Source organism: Belonocnema kinseyi, chromosome 9 (assembly GCF_010883055.1).
Source record: "Belonocnema kinseyi isolate 2016_QV_RU_SX_M_011 chromosome 9, B_treatae_v1, whole genome shotgun sequence".
NCBI classification, from domain to species: Eukaryota; Metazoa; Arthropoda; class Insecta; order Hymenoptera; family Cynipidae; genus Belonocnema; species Belonocnema kinseyi.
Window position 1 is genome coordinate 111916880 of NC_046665.1, and position 16154 is coordinate 111933033.

General features: G+C 23.0%; 1 protein-coding gene across 2 annotated transcripts in view; it reads left to right on the forward strand.

Moving 5' to 3' along the window:
* LOC117180768 (BRCA2-interacting transcriptional repressor EMSY) overlaps positions 1 to 16154 on the forward strand; it is a 61605-nt gene that overhangs the window by 13989 nt on the left and 31462 nt on the right. For both annotated transcript variants that reach the window (XM_033373266.1, XM_033373267.1), the window contains exons 4-5: positions 3139 to 3386; positions 3463 to 3616. In XM_033373266.1, coding sequence (XP_033229157.1) covers positions 3139 to 3386; positions 3463 to 3616 — 402 coding nt within the window. The remainder of the gene's footprint in view (positions 1 to 3138; positions 3387 to 3462; positions 3617 to 16154) is intronic.

The window sequence follows — 16154 nt, forward strand, 5'->3', positions numbered from 1 at the left end:
TAAAAAAATATTTCTTGGTTGAAAATTTAATGGTAAAAGAATGATTATTTATTTTTAAAAGTAGCTTTATACTACTTTCTTTTAACTATTTTGTTGTAAATTTTCTTTTGTTTGAAATTAATTTTTTTTAACTGAAAATTTAATCATTCCATTTTTTTAATTTTCAGGATATTTTTTTTTTAAGTCAGGAAATTTTTTCGATGCCGTGTCTAATTTTTGTTTTAATTGCAATATAAAATTGAATAACAATTATTATTTATTTTTAAACGTAGCTTTATATCACAATCTTTAATTATTTTCTTGATTTTTAAAAAAAATTTTAAACTGAAAATTAATTTTGTAATTAAAATTACTATTCTGTTTTTTTCTTGAGAACATGTAATTTTTAAAAGAAGATCCAAGAACTGGTTCAAAATGCATGTATTTTGTTGAAAATTCGTTCTTTTTGATACAAGATTAATTTTCTTGGTTGAACATTATTTTTTGCTTGAAAATTCGAAATTTGAAATTTTTTCTCTCTTGGTTGAACTATCTTTTCTTAGTTTAAAATTTAACTTATTTTGGAAAGTCAGGATATTTTTATATACCTGGAAATTTTAAGGAATTTTTTTGAGAGCTTGCTTTATTTTGTTTTAATTGCAATATAAAATTGAATAACAATTATTATTTATTTTTCAAATTAGCTTTATATTACTATCTTTAACTATTTTGTAAACATTTTTTTACATTAATTTTTTTAATTGAAAATTTAACTACTCTATTTTTTTTCTTGACAATTGATCATTTATAATTGAAAATTCATATATCTGATTTAAAATGTATGTATTTTGTTGACAATTCGTTCTTCTTGGTAAAAGATTAATTTTATTGGTTGAGCATTATTGTTTTCTTGAAAATTCAAAGTTTTGTAATTTTGTTCTCTCTTGATTGAAAAATCTCTCTTTCTTGAAAAATTAACTCATTTTGAAAAGCCAGGATTTTTTTATATACCTGGAAATGTCTGTACATTTTTTCGAGAGCCTGGCTGATTTTTTTTTATAAAATTGAATACCAATGATTATTTTTTGAACTAGAAATTTAAGTATTCAAGTTTTGAATGAAAAATTATATTTTTGAGTTGAAAATTTGTCTTTTTGTTATAATTTATTCGTTTTGGTTGAAAATTAATTGCTTCAGTTAAAAAATTAATTATTATATTTAAGGATTCATAATTTTAGTTGAAAGTTTATCTCTTCGGTTGAAATTTTAACTATTCCAGTATTCTACTGGAATAGTTAAAATTTCAACCGAAAAGATAAACTTTCAACTAAAATTATGAATTGATTATGTTTAGAAAAATCCCCTTTTTTTTTAATTCATCTTTTTGCTTGAAATTTTTTTAATGGAAAATGAATTTTTTTAAGTAAAAATTTGACTTTTCCATTTTATGTTGAAAATTGACCTTTATTAGTTAAAAATTCAAATATTTGATAAAAAATGGTCTTTTTCAGTTTGAAAATTCGTCTTTTTTAGAATAAATTTTTTTGGTGAAAATTCAATCATTTTTTTTTTTATTTCAACTGTAAATTAGACTATTTAATTTTTGGTTCACAGTTTAAATTGGCTGGTTGAAAGTTAAATTCTTTAATAAAAAATGCATCTTTCGTTCTAAAATTCATCAATTTTAGTTAAAAATTCGTCATTTTAGTTGAAAATTCATCACTTTGGTTGACATTTTTTTGTCGAAAATTTAATTAACTAAAAATTTAACTATGTTATTTTTTGTTCAAAATTGATCTTTTTAAGTTAAAAATTAAACTATTTTGAATTAAAATTCATCTGTTGTGTTAAAAAATCGCATTTTTGTAGAAAATTAATCTTCTTGTTTGAAAATTCATCTTTTGGCTTGAATTTTTGTCTATGGAAAATTAACTTTTTTAACTGAAAATATAACTATTCAATTTTTTATTGACAGTTTCGAACAAATTTCTTGGCTGTCCCCATAAAAATTTAAAAAAAAATTTCCAATGCATTTTTAGAACACCCTAATGTTCAAATCAATCATTTTAATTATTTTCGAAAATTCTCCAGTTCAACTAAAAATTAGAATTTTTTGGTAAAATTCCCTGTTCCAATTCATAATTTAAATTTCGTTCGAAAATACTTTGTTTCACCTCAGAATTATAATTTTGTTTAAAAAATTCGATTTTCCTTTCAGAATTTGAAATTGAGTTTCAAAGTTTTTCAATTTAAATTTTTTTTATGACATGCCAAATAAACGGAAAAATTGAGAATTTTTGACTTTAAAAAAAGTAATTAGTTTCAATTTATGCTACTTTAAAATTATTTTTGAAATTTTTTAGAACTTCTAAATGTCGTTTGAAATGAATAGAATTTTTCCTACGAGTTTTAGAAAATTCTGCAAATTTTAAAAAATCTTGTTCAAATCATCTAGATTCTTTTTTAACGATTTTGGAAATCTTTTTCAATATTCTATCAAAATAATATTCCGAAATGAAATTTTTTTTCCTGTGGCTATTTCCACCGTAATTTCGGTACTAATAACCGAATTTTGTTGGCACGAACACTTACAAATTAAACTTTTTTTTTAAATAACAATAAAAAAGTAGCGTTCAAAGCTTAAAAGCTTTTCGAAATTCGAACGATTCAAGGCGTTCCATTTCAAACAATTAAGTTTCAAATTGTTTAGTTTTAAATATTCGGTTTCAATTTATTCGTCTAAAATAAACAGTCAAATATTGCTAAAAATTAAGTACTTATTCTGTTTCTTAATTGAAAACTTTGAATTTAATTATAAAACACATTATTATGAAGTAATGTTTAAATTAAAAATGGTTTACAAACTTTCAATCGGATGTTTGCATTTTTGTAATGATTAAGACTTTGAAACTTTAAACGCTTTTAATTTTTAAATATTTAAGTCTTCAAGACTCCTATTTTATCATTCTTTAAATTGAAAATTAAAATCTTAAATATAAAATGTTTTAAGTAGAAGATTTTCAATTTGGGAGTACCCATAAAAAATGTTTAAAAAATGTCCAATCCATTTTTCGATCACCTTAATAGACACCCTGCTTATATTTCTCCTTTTTTCATATCTAATGAAATGTTTAACCTTTGAATGTGTTGATTATGCAGTGAAAATGGAAACGGATTCAGACATTCAGCAAATTTGTTCTTCAGAGGAAGAAAGCAGTGGATCTTCGTCGCGAGAGCCCGAGATAAATTTTAACGATAGAAAGAGAAAAAGATCCCTAACGGAGTCTTCGGACACGGAAGGAAGCACGTGTTCAAAGTCGAGGGTAAAAGAAAAATCGGAATTTCCGGTGGTAGCTAATTCGAGTAAAGAGGAACTGAAATTCCCGTCATTCCCTTCCTGTAGTAAGGTACTGTGTCAATATTTTATTCCGAAAAGAGCTGATTTTATTTCTATAAAAAAAAAAAATTGATTTTGTTATTTAGGTTGAGCCAATATCGCCGAGCTCGCTAAGGCACAATATTTGTAATAACACTTCAATGGAAAATATCATTCGTATACCTAGCTCAACTAATATAGTTACAACTAATATTACTGTCATTTCCTCAGGAATGAGTAATATAGGTACTAATTCAACAGGTACTTTTTATATTTACAGATATATTAGGGACCGTACTTAAATTACGTAAAAGATTTGAAAAATTCTTCTGAAGATTATCTTTTTAGTTATAAAATTTATTATGATTTTGTTGAAAATTTGACGATTTTCTTGAAAAGAGGTCTTTTTTCATTTGAAATTCAACTGTTTTGTTAAACATTTTTTTATTTTATTTTTTTTTTAGTAGAAATATTGCATGTTTTTAGGATAAAAATGCAATTATTATGTTGAAAATTAAACTGTTGTCTGCAAAAGTCAATTTTTAATTAAAATTCGTATTTTTTTATAAAAAGAGTTTATTGAAATCTTTTTACATCCTTTTTGGTTGCAAATTCAACTGTTTTATTAAAAATGTGTCTTTTTGATTAAAAATTTTTTCTCTTTTTTGGATAACTGTCATTTTTCTTCGATAAAAATGTAACTGTTTGTTGGAAAATTCAACCATTTTTTTCAAAAGTCATCCTACTTGGTTAAACCCCCATCTTATTGGATGAAAAATTTTTCGTTGAAACTCATTTCTTGATTAAAAATTCATATTTCATCGTAAAAAGTCAACTGAAATATCTTTGAAGAGAAACTTTCCGTTTTTATTTATCTTTTTCATTTAAAAATTCATCTGTTTATTCGAATTTTCATTTTTTTAAACTATATTTTTCGTTCAAAGTTAATCTCTGATTGAGAGTTTAACTATTTTGTTGAAAATTAATCTTTTTTAATTGCAAATTCAACTACTTTAATCAAATTTAAGCTACATTGTTAAAAATGTTTTTTTTTTATTAAAGGCTCAGTTAGAAATTTAACTGTTTGGTGTAAAAGCCTTTTTTTTGGCTTAAAATCTGAAAATGTAACTTATTCCATTTTTTTAATGATATTTTTTAGATGAAAATTCTCCTTCTTTGATAAAAAAATAATTTTCTTGGTTCACAATTTTATTTTTGTTGGTTAAAAGTCCATCAGTTTTGTGGAAAATTAATTTTGTTACTAAAAATTGATATTTTTCGTCTTTTTGGATATATTTTTTGTTTAATTTCATCTTTTTTGGGTGAAATACAAATGATGACACTTTCTTGTTGGGAATTTATCTTTTTAGTTTGAAAATCCAACTATTATTTAAAAAATGTAATTATTTTGGACGAAAATTTGGCTTTATGATTTAAAAGTTCCTTTTTTTTGTAGCAAAAATATTGCATGTTTTTAGGATAAAAATGCAATTATTATGTTGAAAATTCAACTGTTTCCTACATAATTTACTCTTTATTTAAAATTCGTATTTTTATATCAAAAAGTCTGTTGAAATCTTTTTACATCTTTTTTGGTTTCAAACTCAACTGTTTTTTTTCTTGTTGTATTTTTGATTTAAAAATTCAGCTGTTTTAGTAGAATTTTCATTTTTCTTCGACAAAAATCTTAATGGATGGAAAATTAAATTTTTTGTGTAAGAACGTATTTCTTGTTTAAAAATTCATATTTTTATCGTAAAAATTCAACCGGAATTTTTTATTTTTATTTTGTTTAAAAGATTTGGTCGAATCGCTTCCTGAAGAAATTTTTTTTTTTAAGATTTGTATTTTTAGTTAAAAATTCATCTCTTTGGTTGAAAGTTTAACTATTTTATTAAAAATTAATATTTTTTAATGAAAAATTCAACTACTGGAATAGAATTTAAGCTATATTGTTTAAAATGTTTGTTTTTTTCATTATTAAAGGCTTAGTAATTTAACTGTTTAGTGTAAAAGCCTTTTTTTTGGCTTAAAATCTAAAAATTTAACTTATTCCATTTTTTTAATGATATTTTTCAGATGAAAATTCTCCTTCTTTGATAAAAAAATAATTTTCTTGGTTCACAATTTTATTTTCGTTGGGTAAAAGTCCATCAGTTTTATGAAAAATTAATTCGTTTACTAAAAATTAATATTTTTCGCCTTTTTGGTTATATTTTTTGTTTAATTTCATCTTTTTTGGGTGAAATACAAATGATGACACTTTCTTGTTGGGAATTTATCTTTTTAGTTTGAAAATCCAACTATTATTTTTAAAATGTAATTATTTTGTTAAAAATTCAACGATTTTCTTAAAACGACATAATTTTTATTTGCAAATTCAACTGTTTTGTTAAAAATTCGTCTTTTTGGGTTTAAAAAATTCGCTCTTTTCGTAGAACATTAACCTTTTGTTTAAAATTCATTTTTCGTCGCTGAGAAGTCAACTAAAATCTTGTTTGTATGAAAATTTGTATTTATGATTTAAAAGTTCTATATTTTTAGTAGAAGTATTGCATGTTTTTAGGATAAAAATGCAATTATTTTGTTGAAAATTAAACTGTTGCCTGAAAAAGTCAATTTTTATTTAAAATTCGTATTTTTTTATTAAAAAAAGTCTATTGAAATCTTTTTACATCCTTTTTGGTTGAAAATTCAACTGCTTTTTTTGTCTTTTTGATTTAAAGATTCCGCTTGGTTAAAACCCCGTTTTATTGGATGAAAAATTAAATTTTTTTCGTTGAAACTCATTTCTTGTTTAAAAATTCATATTTAATCGTAAAAAGTCAACTGAAATATTTTTGAAGAGAAAATTTACGTTTTTATTTATCTTTTTGATTTAAAAATTCATCTGTTTTAGTAGAAATTTTATTTTTTTAAGCTATATTTTTCTGACTAACTAGTTTTAACTATTTTATTGAAAATTAATCTTTTTTAATTGAAAATTCAACTACTTGAATTAAATTTAAACTATATTTTTAAAAATGCTTTTTTTTATTAAAGACTTAGTTAGAAATTTAACTGTTTAGTGTAAAAGCCTTTGCTTTGGCTTAAAATCTGAAAATGTAACTTCCATTTTTTTATTGATATTTTTTAGATGAAAATTCTCCTTGTTTGGTAAAAACATAATTTTCTTGGTTCAAAATTTCATTTTTGTTGGATAAAATTGCATTAGTTTTGTGGAAAATTAATTTTGTTGTTATAAATTTATATTTTTCGTCTTTTTGGTTAAAATTTTTGGTTTTAGTTTCATCTTTTTTTGTTGAAATATAAATTATGACACTTTTTTGTTGGGAATTTATCTTTTTAGTTTAAAAATTCAACTATTATTTTAAAAATGTAATTATTTTGTTAAAAATTCAACGATTTTCTTAAAAAGACATCATTTTTATTTGCAAATTCAACTGTTTTGTTAAAAATTCGTCTTTTTGGGTTTAAAAAATTCGCTCTTTTCGTAGAACATTAACCTTTTGTTTAAAATTCATTTTTCGTCGCTGATAAGTCAACTAAAATCTTGTTTGGATGAAAATTTGTCTTTATGATTTAAAAGTTCTATATTTTTAGTAGAAATATTGCATATTTTCAGGATAAAAATTCAATTTTTATGTTGAAAATTAAACTGTTGTCTGCAAAAGTCAATTTTTATTTAAAATTCGTATTTTTGTATCAAAAAGTCTGTTGAAATCTTTTTACATCCTTTTTGGTTGCAAATTGAACTGCTTTTTTTTTTTTGTCTTTTTGATTTAAAAATTCAGCTGTTTTAGTAGAATTTTCATTTTTCTTCGACAAAAATGCAACTGTTTGTTTGAAAATTCAACAATTTTGTTAAAGTTATCCTACATGGTTAAAAGCTCGTCTTATTGGATGGAAAAATAATTTTTTTTTTTTTCGTATAAACTGATTTCTTGTTTAAAAATTCATATTTTTATCGTAAAAATTCAACTGAAATATTTTTATTTTGTTTAAAAGATTTGGTCGAATCACTTCCTGAAGGAATCATTTTTTTTAATATTTATATTTTTAGTTGAAAATTCATCTCTTAGGTTGAAAGTTTAACTATTTTATTAAAAATTAATATTTTTTAATTCAAAATTCAACTACTTAAATGAAATTTTAACTACATTATTAAAAACTGATTTTTTTATTAAAAGCGTAGTTACAAATTTGCCTGTTTAGTGTGAAAGCCTTTTTTTTGCTTAAAAACTGAAAATGTAACTTTTCTATTTTTCTAAGATTGATATTTTTTAGATGGAAATTCTCCTTGTTTGGTAAAAAAATCAATTTTTCATTTTTTTTTGTGAAAGTGCATCAATTTTGTGAAAAACTAATTTTGTTGCTAAAAATGTATATTTTTGGTTTTTAAAAATTTAATTTTTGTAGAGAAAATTCGTCTTTTGGCTTGGAGGTTTAACAATTTAGATGAACTTTTATTTCTTTCTTGAGTGAAAAATCTTCATTTGTTGAAAATTCGTCTTTTTGGTTAATTTTTTTTTTTTTTTAATTTCATCTCTTTTGGATGAAATATAAATTCTGACACTTTTTTGTTTAGAATTTATCTTTGATCTTTCGTTTAAAATTCATATTTTGTTGCTGATAAGTCAACTGAAATCTTTTTTGGATGAAAATGATTTTTCTGCAAATTTTCCCTTTTGATTGAAATTTCCTTTTTTTCAGTAGAAATATTGCATCTTTTTTGTATAAAAAATTTGGTTAAAGTCTTCCGTTTTGGTTAAAAATTCGTCTTTTTGTATTGAAAATTCCATTTTTTTCGTAGTCTTATTTCTGGTTAAAAAATTAATATTTTGGTCCCGAAAAGTCAACTGAAATCTTTTTTGTATAAAAACAATTTTTCTCTGAAAATTTGGCTTTTTGATTTAAAGCAGAAATATTGCACCTTTATGAATAAAAATGCAACTGTCTTCTTGAAAATTCAACAATTTCCTAGAAAATTTACTTTTTGTTGGAACTTCGAGTTTTTGTGTTTAAAAGTCTATAGAAACCTTTTTACAATGAAAATTTAGCTTTTTTTCTTAAAAATTTGGCTTTTTTACTTAATTCTTTTTTTTTAATTCATCTGCTTTAGAAGAAATTTATCTCGCTTGAAAAAAATGCAACTGTTTGATTGAAAATTGAACGATTTTGTTGCAAATTTATACTTTTTGGTGGAAAATTCTCCTGTTCTGTTAAAAATTTCAATATTTCGTCGAAAACTTACTTTTTGTTTAAATTTAATATTTTGGTGTTGAAAAGATAACTGAAATCTTTTCTGGATGAAAGATCAACTTTTTTTGAAATTAAAAATTCATCTGTTTTGAAAGAAGTTTAATCTTTTTTTGATAAAAATGCAACTATTTCGTAGAAAATTCAACAATGTTGTTAAAAAGTCATCCTGTTTGTTTAAAAATTCGTCTTATTGGATGAAAAATTAAATTTTTTTCGTAGAAACTCATTTCCTGTTTAAAAATTCTTATTTTGATCGTGAAAAGTCAACTGAAATCTTTTTACACAGAAAATTCAACTTCTTTTAATTGATCTTTTTGATTTAAAAATTCACCTGTTTTAGTAGAATTTTCAATTTTGTAATGAAAACGCAACTTTTTGTTTAAAAAATCTTCTTTTTTAAGTTGAAAAGCCTTTTTTTTTTTGTTTAAAATTAGATTTTTAACTGAAAATACAAATTTTCCACGTTTTTAAGATTAATATTTTTTAGTTGACAATTTTTCGTTTTTGGTAAAAAAAAAAATTTCTCGATTTGAAATTTCATTTTTGTTTGTAAAAATGCATCAGTTTCGGGGAAAATGAATATTCTGCTGAAAAGTCATATTTTGGTTTGAAAATTCAATTTTTTAAGAGAGTGAAAAGTCTTTACTTGTCAAAACTTTTCACATTTTGGTTTTAAAATTTCTTTTTCCTTATATGCATTTAATCTTTTTTGATTAAACTATTATGTACACAAATTAATTATGTTGTTGAAAATTCAAGTATTTTGTTAAAAAATACCATTTTTATCTAAGAGAAGACACTTTTTCGTTTAAAAAGAATTATTAAATTTGAAAATTTAAAATTGTTTCTGAAATAATTCTTTATTCCGTTTATAAAAGATTATATGTTACAAGTATTAGGTACGTGATTAAAATGCTGGTATTTGAATATTAATAATCAAGGAAAATGAAAAGTGAGTCAAAGAAAAATCAAGGAATTTAGAAAATGAAATTTTTGGGCCCTCTGCCTACTTCTGCTAGCAGTAACTAGCCAAAAAATTCTATAATCAATTACGTAATTTAAGTACGGCCCCTTTTTAAAAATTTCATTTCAGGAGCCACCCATAAATCACGTAGCACACTTTTTCCCCATTTTTTAATCTATTTGTAGCCCATAATAGAAAATTAAAAAAAAAATTGATATAAAAAAATTTTCTTATCACATGGTATGTACATTTGAAATGATTTTTTTTGTTTTGTTTGAAAAATTAATTTAAAAAGAATATATACAAAATTGTTTTAAAAAACAAATGCAAATTTTAACGAATAAATAACAATTGAACAATTATTACTTTAGAAAAAGTGTAAGAAAGTTTGAGAGATATTTAGAAGTTTTAAAAATAATTGAAAACTTGAAAAGATTTAGAAAAATGTAAAACAAAATTTTCATTTTTGAAGATTTTGGACAAAAAATGTAGAAGCTTTGTAAACGTTTAAAGAAAAATCCAAAGAATGGCTAAATTTATTAAGATTTCTAGGAAAATTAAAATGATTTTTTCTTTTGCAAAATGAGATTTAAGTAAATTTTTAAAAAGATTTTAAGGGATTTGAAAAATTGTTTTAAAAAATTTGGTAAATTTTTAAACACGTTTTTTCATTCTGCAGGATTTATTAAAAGTTTTAGGGAAAATTCGAGTCATTTTTAAAGACATTTAGATGTTTAAAAATTTTTTTTAAATAATTTAACATTTGTCAAGATTCTGAAAAGGGTAAAATAAAATTTAGATTTTTGAAGCTCTTGAAATAAAATTTTGAAGATATTTAGGGATTTTAAAATGTTTAAAGATAATACAAAAATTTTCTAAAGATTCTTAGGAAAAATTTAAAGTGATTTTTTATTATTAAACAGATTGTAAATAAAATTGTTTTATAAAAATATTTGCAAACCAATTTTAATGTATAAATAACAATTGAGAAATTATCAATTTTCTACGATTCTAAATCAAAATAATTTAACTTCTGTTTGAAAAAGTGTTTGCTCTTCAATAAAAAAGAAACATTTATAATATCTCAATTTTTAATCTTCCTGACTTAAATTTTTGTAACATGATATAATTTTTTTTAATTATTAATTTTTTGATTCATTTTTAAATTTAGAGTATTTCAAATGATAGCTTGGATTTATATATTTTTTTAATCTTTGAACTGTATAATTTATAAAAGTTAAAAATTCTTAATGTTGCAGTTTAGAAATTTATTTTGTATTCGCTCTAGATTCTTATTAATTTATCCGAAATTCTTTCGAATTCTTGTAAACTTACTAAATTCTACTCAATTCAAAGGATTTTTAAAAAAAAATTTGATTAATTCATCTTTAAGTCTTTAAAACTCATCTTAAATTTGTTGGCATTTCATTAAATTCTTTTAAATTTTCTTTAATTCTTGTAAACTTATTTCAAACTTACTCAATGCAATAAATTTTTTTCATATTTTTTAATAGCTTTTTAAATTCAGCTTGATTTTTGTATGAATATCATCGAATTCTTTTCACTTCCCTTCAATTCCTCTAAATTCGCTCATATTTCACTGAAATCTATGAATTTTTTTCGATCTATAAATTTTTTTCAATTTATTTTACATCTTTTGAATGGTTTTGTTATCATTAGTAACTTTTTTTTTGCTAGAAATTAGTAGGGTTTCAAAGATTTGAAATTCTTTTTTGGAATTCAATCTGAATTCTTATTAATGTACACTGAATTCTTTTTAATTCTTTGGAATTCTCTTGAATTTTTTAATTTACTTGAATACTTATAAATTTACTCAATTCTACCTAATTCAATGCATTTTTTTTGTCTGAATTAAAAAAATTTTTTAAATTTGAAATTCTTTCGATTTCCTTTGAATTTTTCTCAGTTTATTTCTAAATTACTGAATTCAATTAAGTTTCTTCATATTTTTAAATTGTTTTCAATTTAACTTTTTTTAATTCACCTTGCATTTTTATGAATTTTATCACCAGAAACGTAATTTTTTACTTTTTTTTAATTACTAGCACATATCCTCAATTATTTAACATTGTTTATGCATTTTTCTTCTAGTTAACCGTGAGCTGAAATAACATACATTTTAAAGAATTTTGATCAAATCGCCTAATTTTATATTTTTTAAAATAATTTAGAAGATTGAAACCCTATACTAAGGGTTTATTTAGTTAATAATGTGAAGCGCGATAAACTTAAAAAATGTTGTATAATTTTCTGGCTATTAGTAATTTCAAAAATATTGATAAAACTCTCTTTTTATGGATATTTTTTCAAATACCCTGTAATCTTTTGAAATGCCTGAAAATATTTGCAAGCATTTAAAATCCCTTAATTCTTGTTAATACATTCTTTGAAATTTCATTAAAGTATTATAAAATCAATTGAAATCCCGTAAATTTAAATGAAATTTGATGAAATTTCTTGAAATTTGTTTAATTTCTTTAAACTTATTTGGAATCTTTTTAAATATACTAAATTATCTTAAAAATTCTTTGAAATCTCTTTAAATTGTTCAAATATTCTGAATAAATGTTTTCAAATTTCGCTAAAATATTACAAAATCCCTTGAAATCCAGCGAAGTTACATCAAATCTTGTGGTATCTCTGGAAATAATCCTTAAATATTTATCCCATAAAAGTGCTGAAATCCTCGGAAATCTGATACAATTCCGTGAAATCCGTTGAAATGCCTTAAAATCCTTTGAAATAGTTGGAAATCTGAAATTCCTAGGAATATTTTAAAATACTTCATGGTATTTTTAAAAAAATTTTAATCTTTAAAATTTTTTAGAATCTTTGGAAATACCTTGTAATATGATAAAATCTCTTTAAATTTTTAAAATCCTATGAAACCCCTCAATTCTGGTGAATAAATCCTTTGAAATATTTGGAAATCTTCTAAAGGTCCTTAAAATATTTTCAAACATTGCAATGAATTTCTAAAGATATCTTGACATATTTGAAATTCTATGAAATCCCTTTGAGATCCTGGAAATTCATTACAATTTTGAGAGACCTTAAATTCCATTAAACATACTGAAATCATCGGAAATCTCATAAAATCCTGTGGAATCTTTTTAAATATTTGAGAGGGAAATATTGCGAGTCTTTAAAATCTTAAAAAAATTACTAAAATCCTTCAAAATATTTGGAAGTATAAAATTCCTTGGAATCTTTTAAAATACTTCAAGGTATTTCTAAAGATTTCAGCAATTTTTCTTTAAATTTTCTCAAAATTTTTGGAATTTCCTTGAAATATTTGGAGATTTTTTCAAACATTCAAAATCCCTCAATTCTTGTGAATAAATTCTCTGAGATTTTATTAAAATGTCATAAAAGTTCGTGGAATTACATCAAATCCATTAAAATTACTGAAATATTTGGAAATATTAGCAAATTAGTTGAATTTCATTAAAAATCTTTTGAAATATTGGAAAAACTTCTGTTTTTTAAAGGTATAATCAAAGATTTTAATCTTTCTAATGTTTTATAATCTTTGGAAATACCTTGAAATATTTAAAGATCTCTTCAAATCTTTGAAATTCTTTGAAATCCCTCAATTTTCATAAATATATTCTCTGAAATTTCATTAAATATTATAAAATTTCTGGAAATCTCAGGAAATTACATCAAAATCTGGAAAATTGAATAAAATACCCTTTAGAGTGTCTTTAAAATGCTTTCAAATTACTGAAATCCTCGGAAATCTGATAAAATTACGTGAAATCCGTTGAAATTCCTTACAAAATTCGTTAAAATATTTAGAAATTGGAAATTCCCAAGAATCTTTTTAAATATTTCATAGTATTTCCAAAAATTTTAGGAAATTTAAAAGATTTTAGTCATTCAGTTTTTTAAGAATCTTTCGAAATGTCTTGAAATATTATAAAATCTCTTTAAATTTTTCAAAAAATTTATGAAAGCCCTTAATTCTTGTGAAAAAATCCTTTGAAATATTTGGAAATCTTCTAAAGGTCCTTAAAAAACTTAAAAACATTGCAAGGAATTTCCAAAGATTTGAGTAAATTTGAAAGATTTAAATTTTTTAAATTTTTTAAAAAATAAATATTAAATCTTTGGAAATCTCGTAAAATCCTGTGGAATATTTTTAAATATTTGTGAGGGAAATATTGCAAGTCTTTAAAATCTTAACAAAATGATTAAAATCCTGGGAAATCTGATAAAATTCTGATAAAATCCGTTGATATTCCTTAAAAATCCTTAAAAATATCTGGAAATCTTGGAAATATGAAATTCTTTGGAATATTTTTAAAATACTTTAAGGTATTTCTAAACATTTCAGAAATTTTTCTTTAAATTTTCTAAGATCTTTGGAATTTCCTTGAAATATTTTATGTTTTCAGAATTTTTAAATCCCTCAATTCTTGTGAATAAATTCTCTAGATTTTATTAAAATATTCTTTGGAATTCCTTAATTTTTATAAATATATTCTCTGAAATTTCATTAAAACATCAAGTTTCTGGAAATCCCAGGAAATTACATCAAAACATGGAAAATTTAATAAAATACCTTTAAGAGAGTCTTTAAAATACTTTCAAGTTACTGAAATCCTCGGAAATCTGATGAAAGCCCATGAAATCCGTTGAAATTCTTTCAAAATCCTTTGGAATATTAGGAAATCTTCTGATTTTTGAAGTTATTTTCAAATATTTTACCAAATTTGAAAGATTTAAATCTTTCAAATGTTTTATAATCTTTGGAAATACCTTGAAATATTTAAAAATCTCTTCAAATCTTTGAAATTCATTGAAATCCCTCAATTTTTTTGGGTGAGCTAAATTCGAATCCGTCGTCGAAATTCGAATATTTTGACTTCAACATTAAATATGGCGGTTATTGCATACAAAAATTGTGAAAAATGTTTGATTTTTTAGTTTTATAATTTTTTTATACATAAAACGCTTTAATATCTTAAAATTTCTTCAACCATCGGTGCACAAAATTCTTAAACTTTAAAAAAAAATTGTTATATATATATATATGTTTTTTCTACAAAATCTAAAAAAATTTCATAGTGTTCTATGGTTAATTTCAAGACATTGTTATTCCGTGGAACTTTTTTTAAACTTTCAAGTTTTTGGGAAAAACAAAGATGATGGATAAAACCAGTTTTTGGGACATTTTTGCACTTTGTCCGCCATTTTGGAAGAAAAAACATACATATAAAATTTTGTATTAAAGTTTAAGAATTTTGTGCGCCGATGGTTAAAGAAATTTTAAGATGTTAAAGCGTTTTATGCCTGAAAAAAATTACACAAATAAAAAATCAAACATTTTTCACTATTTTTGTATGCAAAACCCGTCCTTTTTAATTTTGAAATCAAAATATTCGAATTTTGACGACGGATTCGAATTTAGCTCACCCACAAACATAAGGAATAGTACTTTTGATATATTTATTGTTTTGTTATACCCATGAATTTTGCGGTTAAACTCATATTATAAAATTGATAGCTTTGGTCGTTAACGGGTTAAAATACTTTCAAATTACTGAAATCCTCGGAAATCTGATGAAAGCCCATGAAATCCGTTGAAATTCTTTTAAAATCCTTTGAAATATTTGAAAATCTTTTCAAATCTTTGAAGCCCCTTAATTCTTGTAAATACGTTCTTTGAAATTTTATTAAAATATTATAAAATCCCGTAAAAATCCTGTAAAATGGTAAAATTTCTATTAAATCTTTTGGAATTTTGGAAAATTCAATAAAATACCTTATTGAGAGTTTTTAAAATTGCTGAAATCCTCTGAATTCTGAGAAAATCTCAAGGAAATCCACTAAAATTCTTTAAAATTCCTTTTAAAAATTTAGAAATCTTGTCAATCTTCTGAAATTCTTTCGAATATTTTTAAATATACTTCTTTCAAATTATTTAAAGATCCTAAAAGTCTCTTCAAGCCTTCGAAATTTCTTAATTCTTGTTAATAAATTATTTAAATTTCATTAAAATGTTATATAATCTTCTACCTTAAGGGCATGTGGCACAGCTAAATACCTATATTACCGACCACAGTATTTCAGTTCACTGAATGTTTTTTTAAACCTGAGAACTTTTTTTGTAAATAAAATATCGAGCTGAAACTTTGGAAAATGTATTAGAGTGTAATAAAGTACGTTTAGGTACTGCATTTTGGTAGAAACTTCACTGAAAATTATTTCATCTTTTTTCTGAACCTCAACATTTTTTGAACGTTCGAACTTTTTTTATACATAAAATATCGGTCTCAAACTTTGAGAAATGGAAGAGCCGAAAGAAAACTACGTTTAAGTACAAAGCTTAATAATAAAAGATGTAAAAAAATATATTTTAACAATCAATTCCAACGGCATCAGCCGGTAACATTGTACACGAAAATACGAAACCTGGCGGCCACTAAACGAAGCTCTAGAGAGTTCGTATTTTCGTGTACAACGTTACCGGCTAATGCCGTTGGAATTGATTGTTAAAATACATTTTTTTACATCTTTTATTATTAAGCTTTGTACTTAAACGTA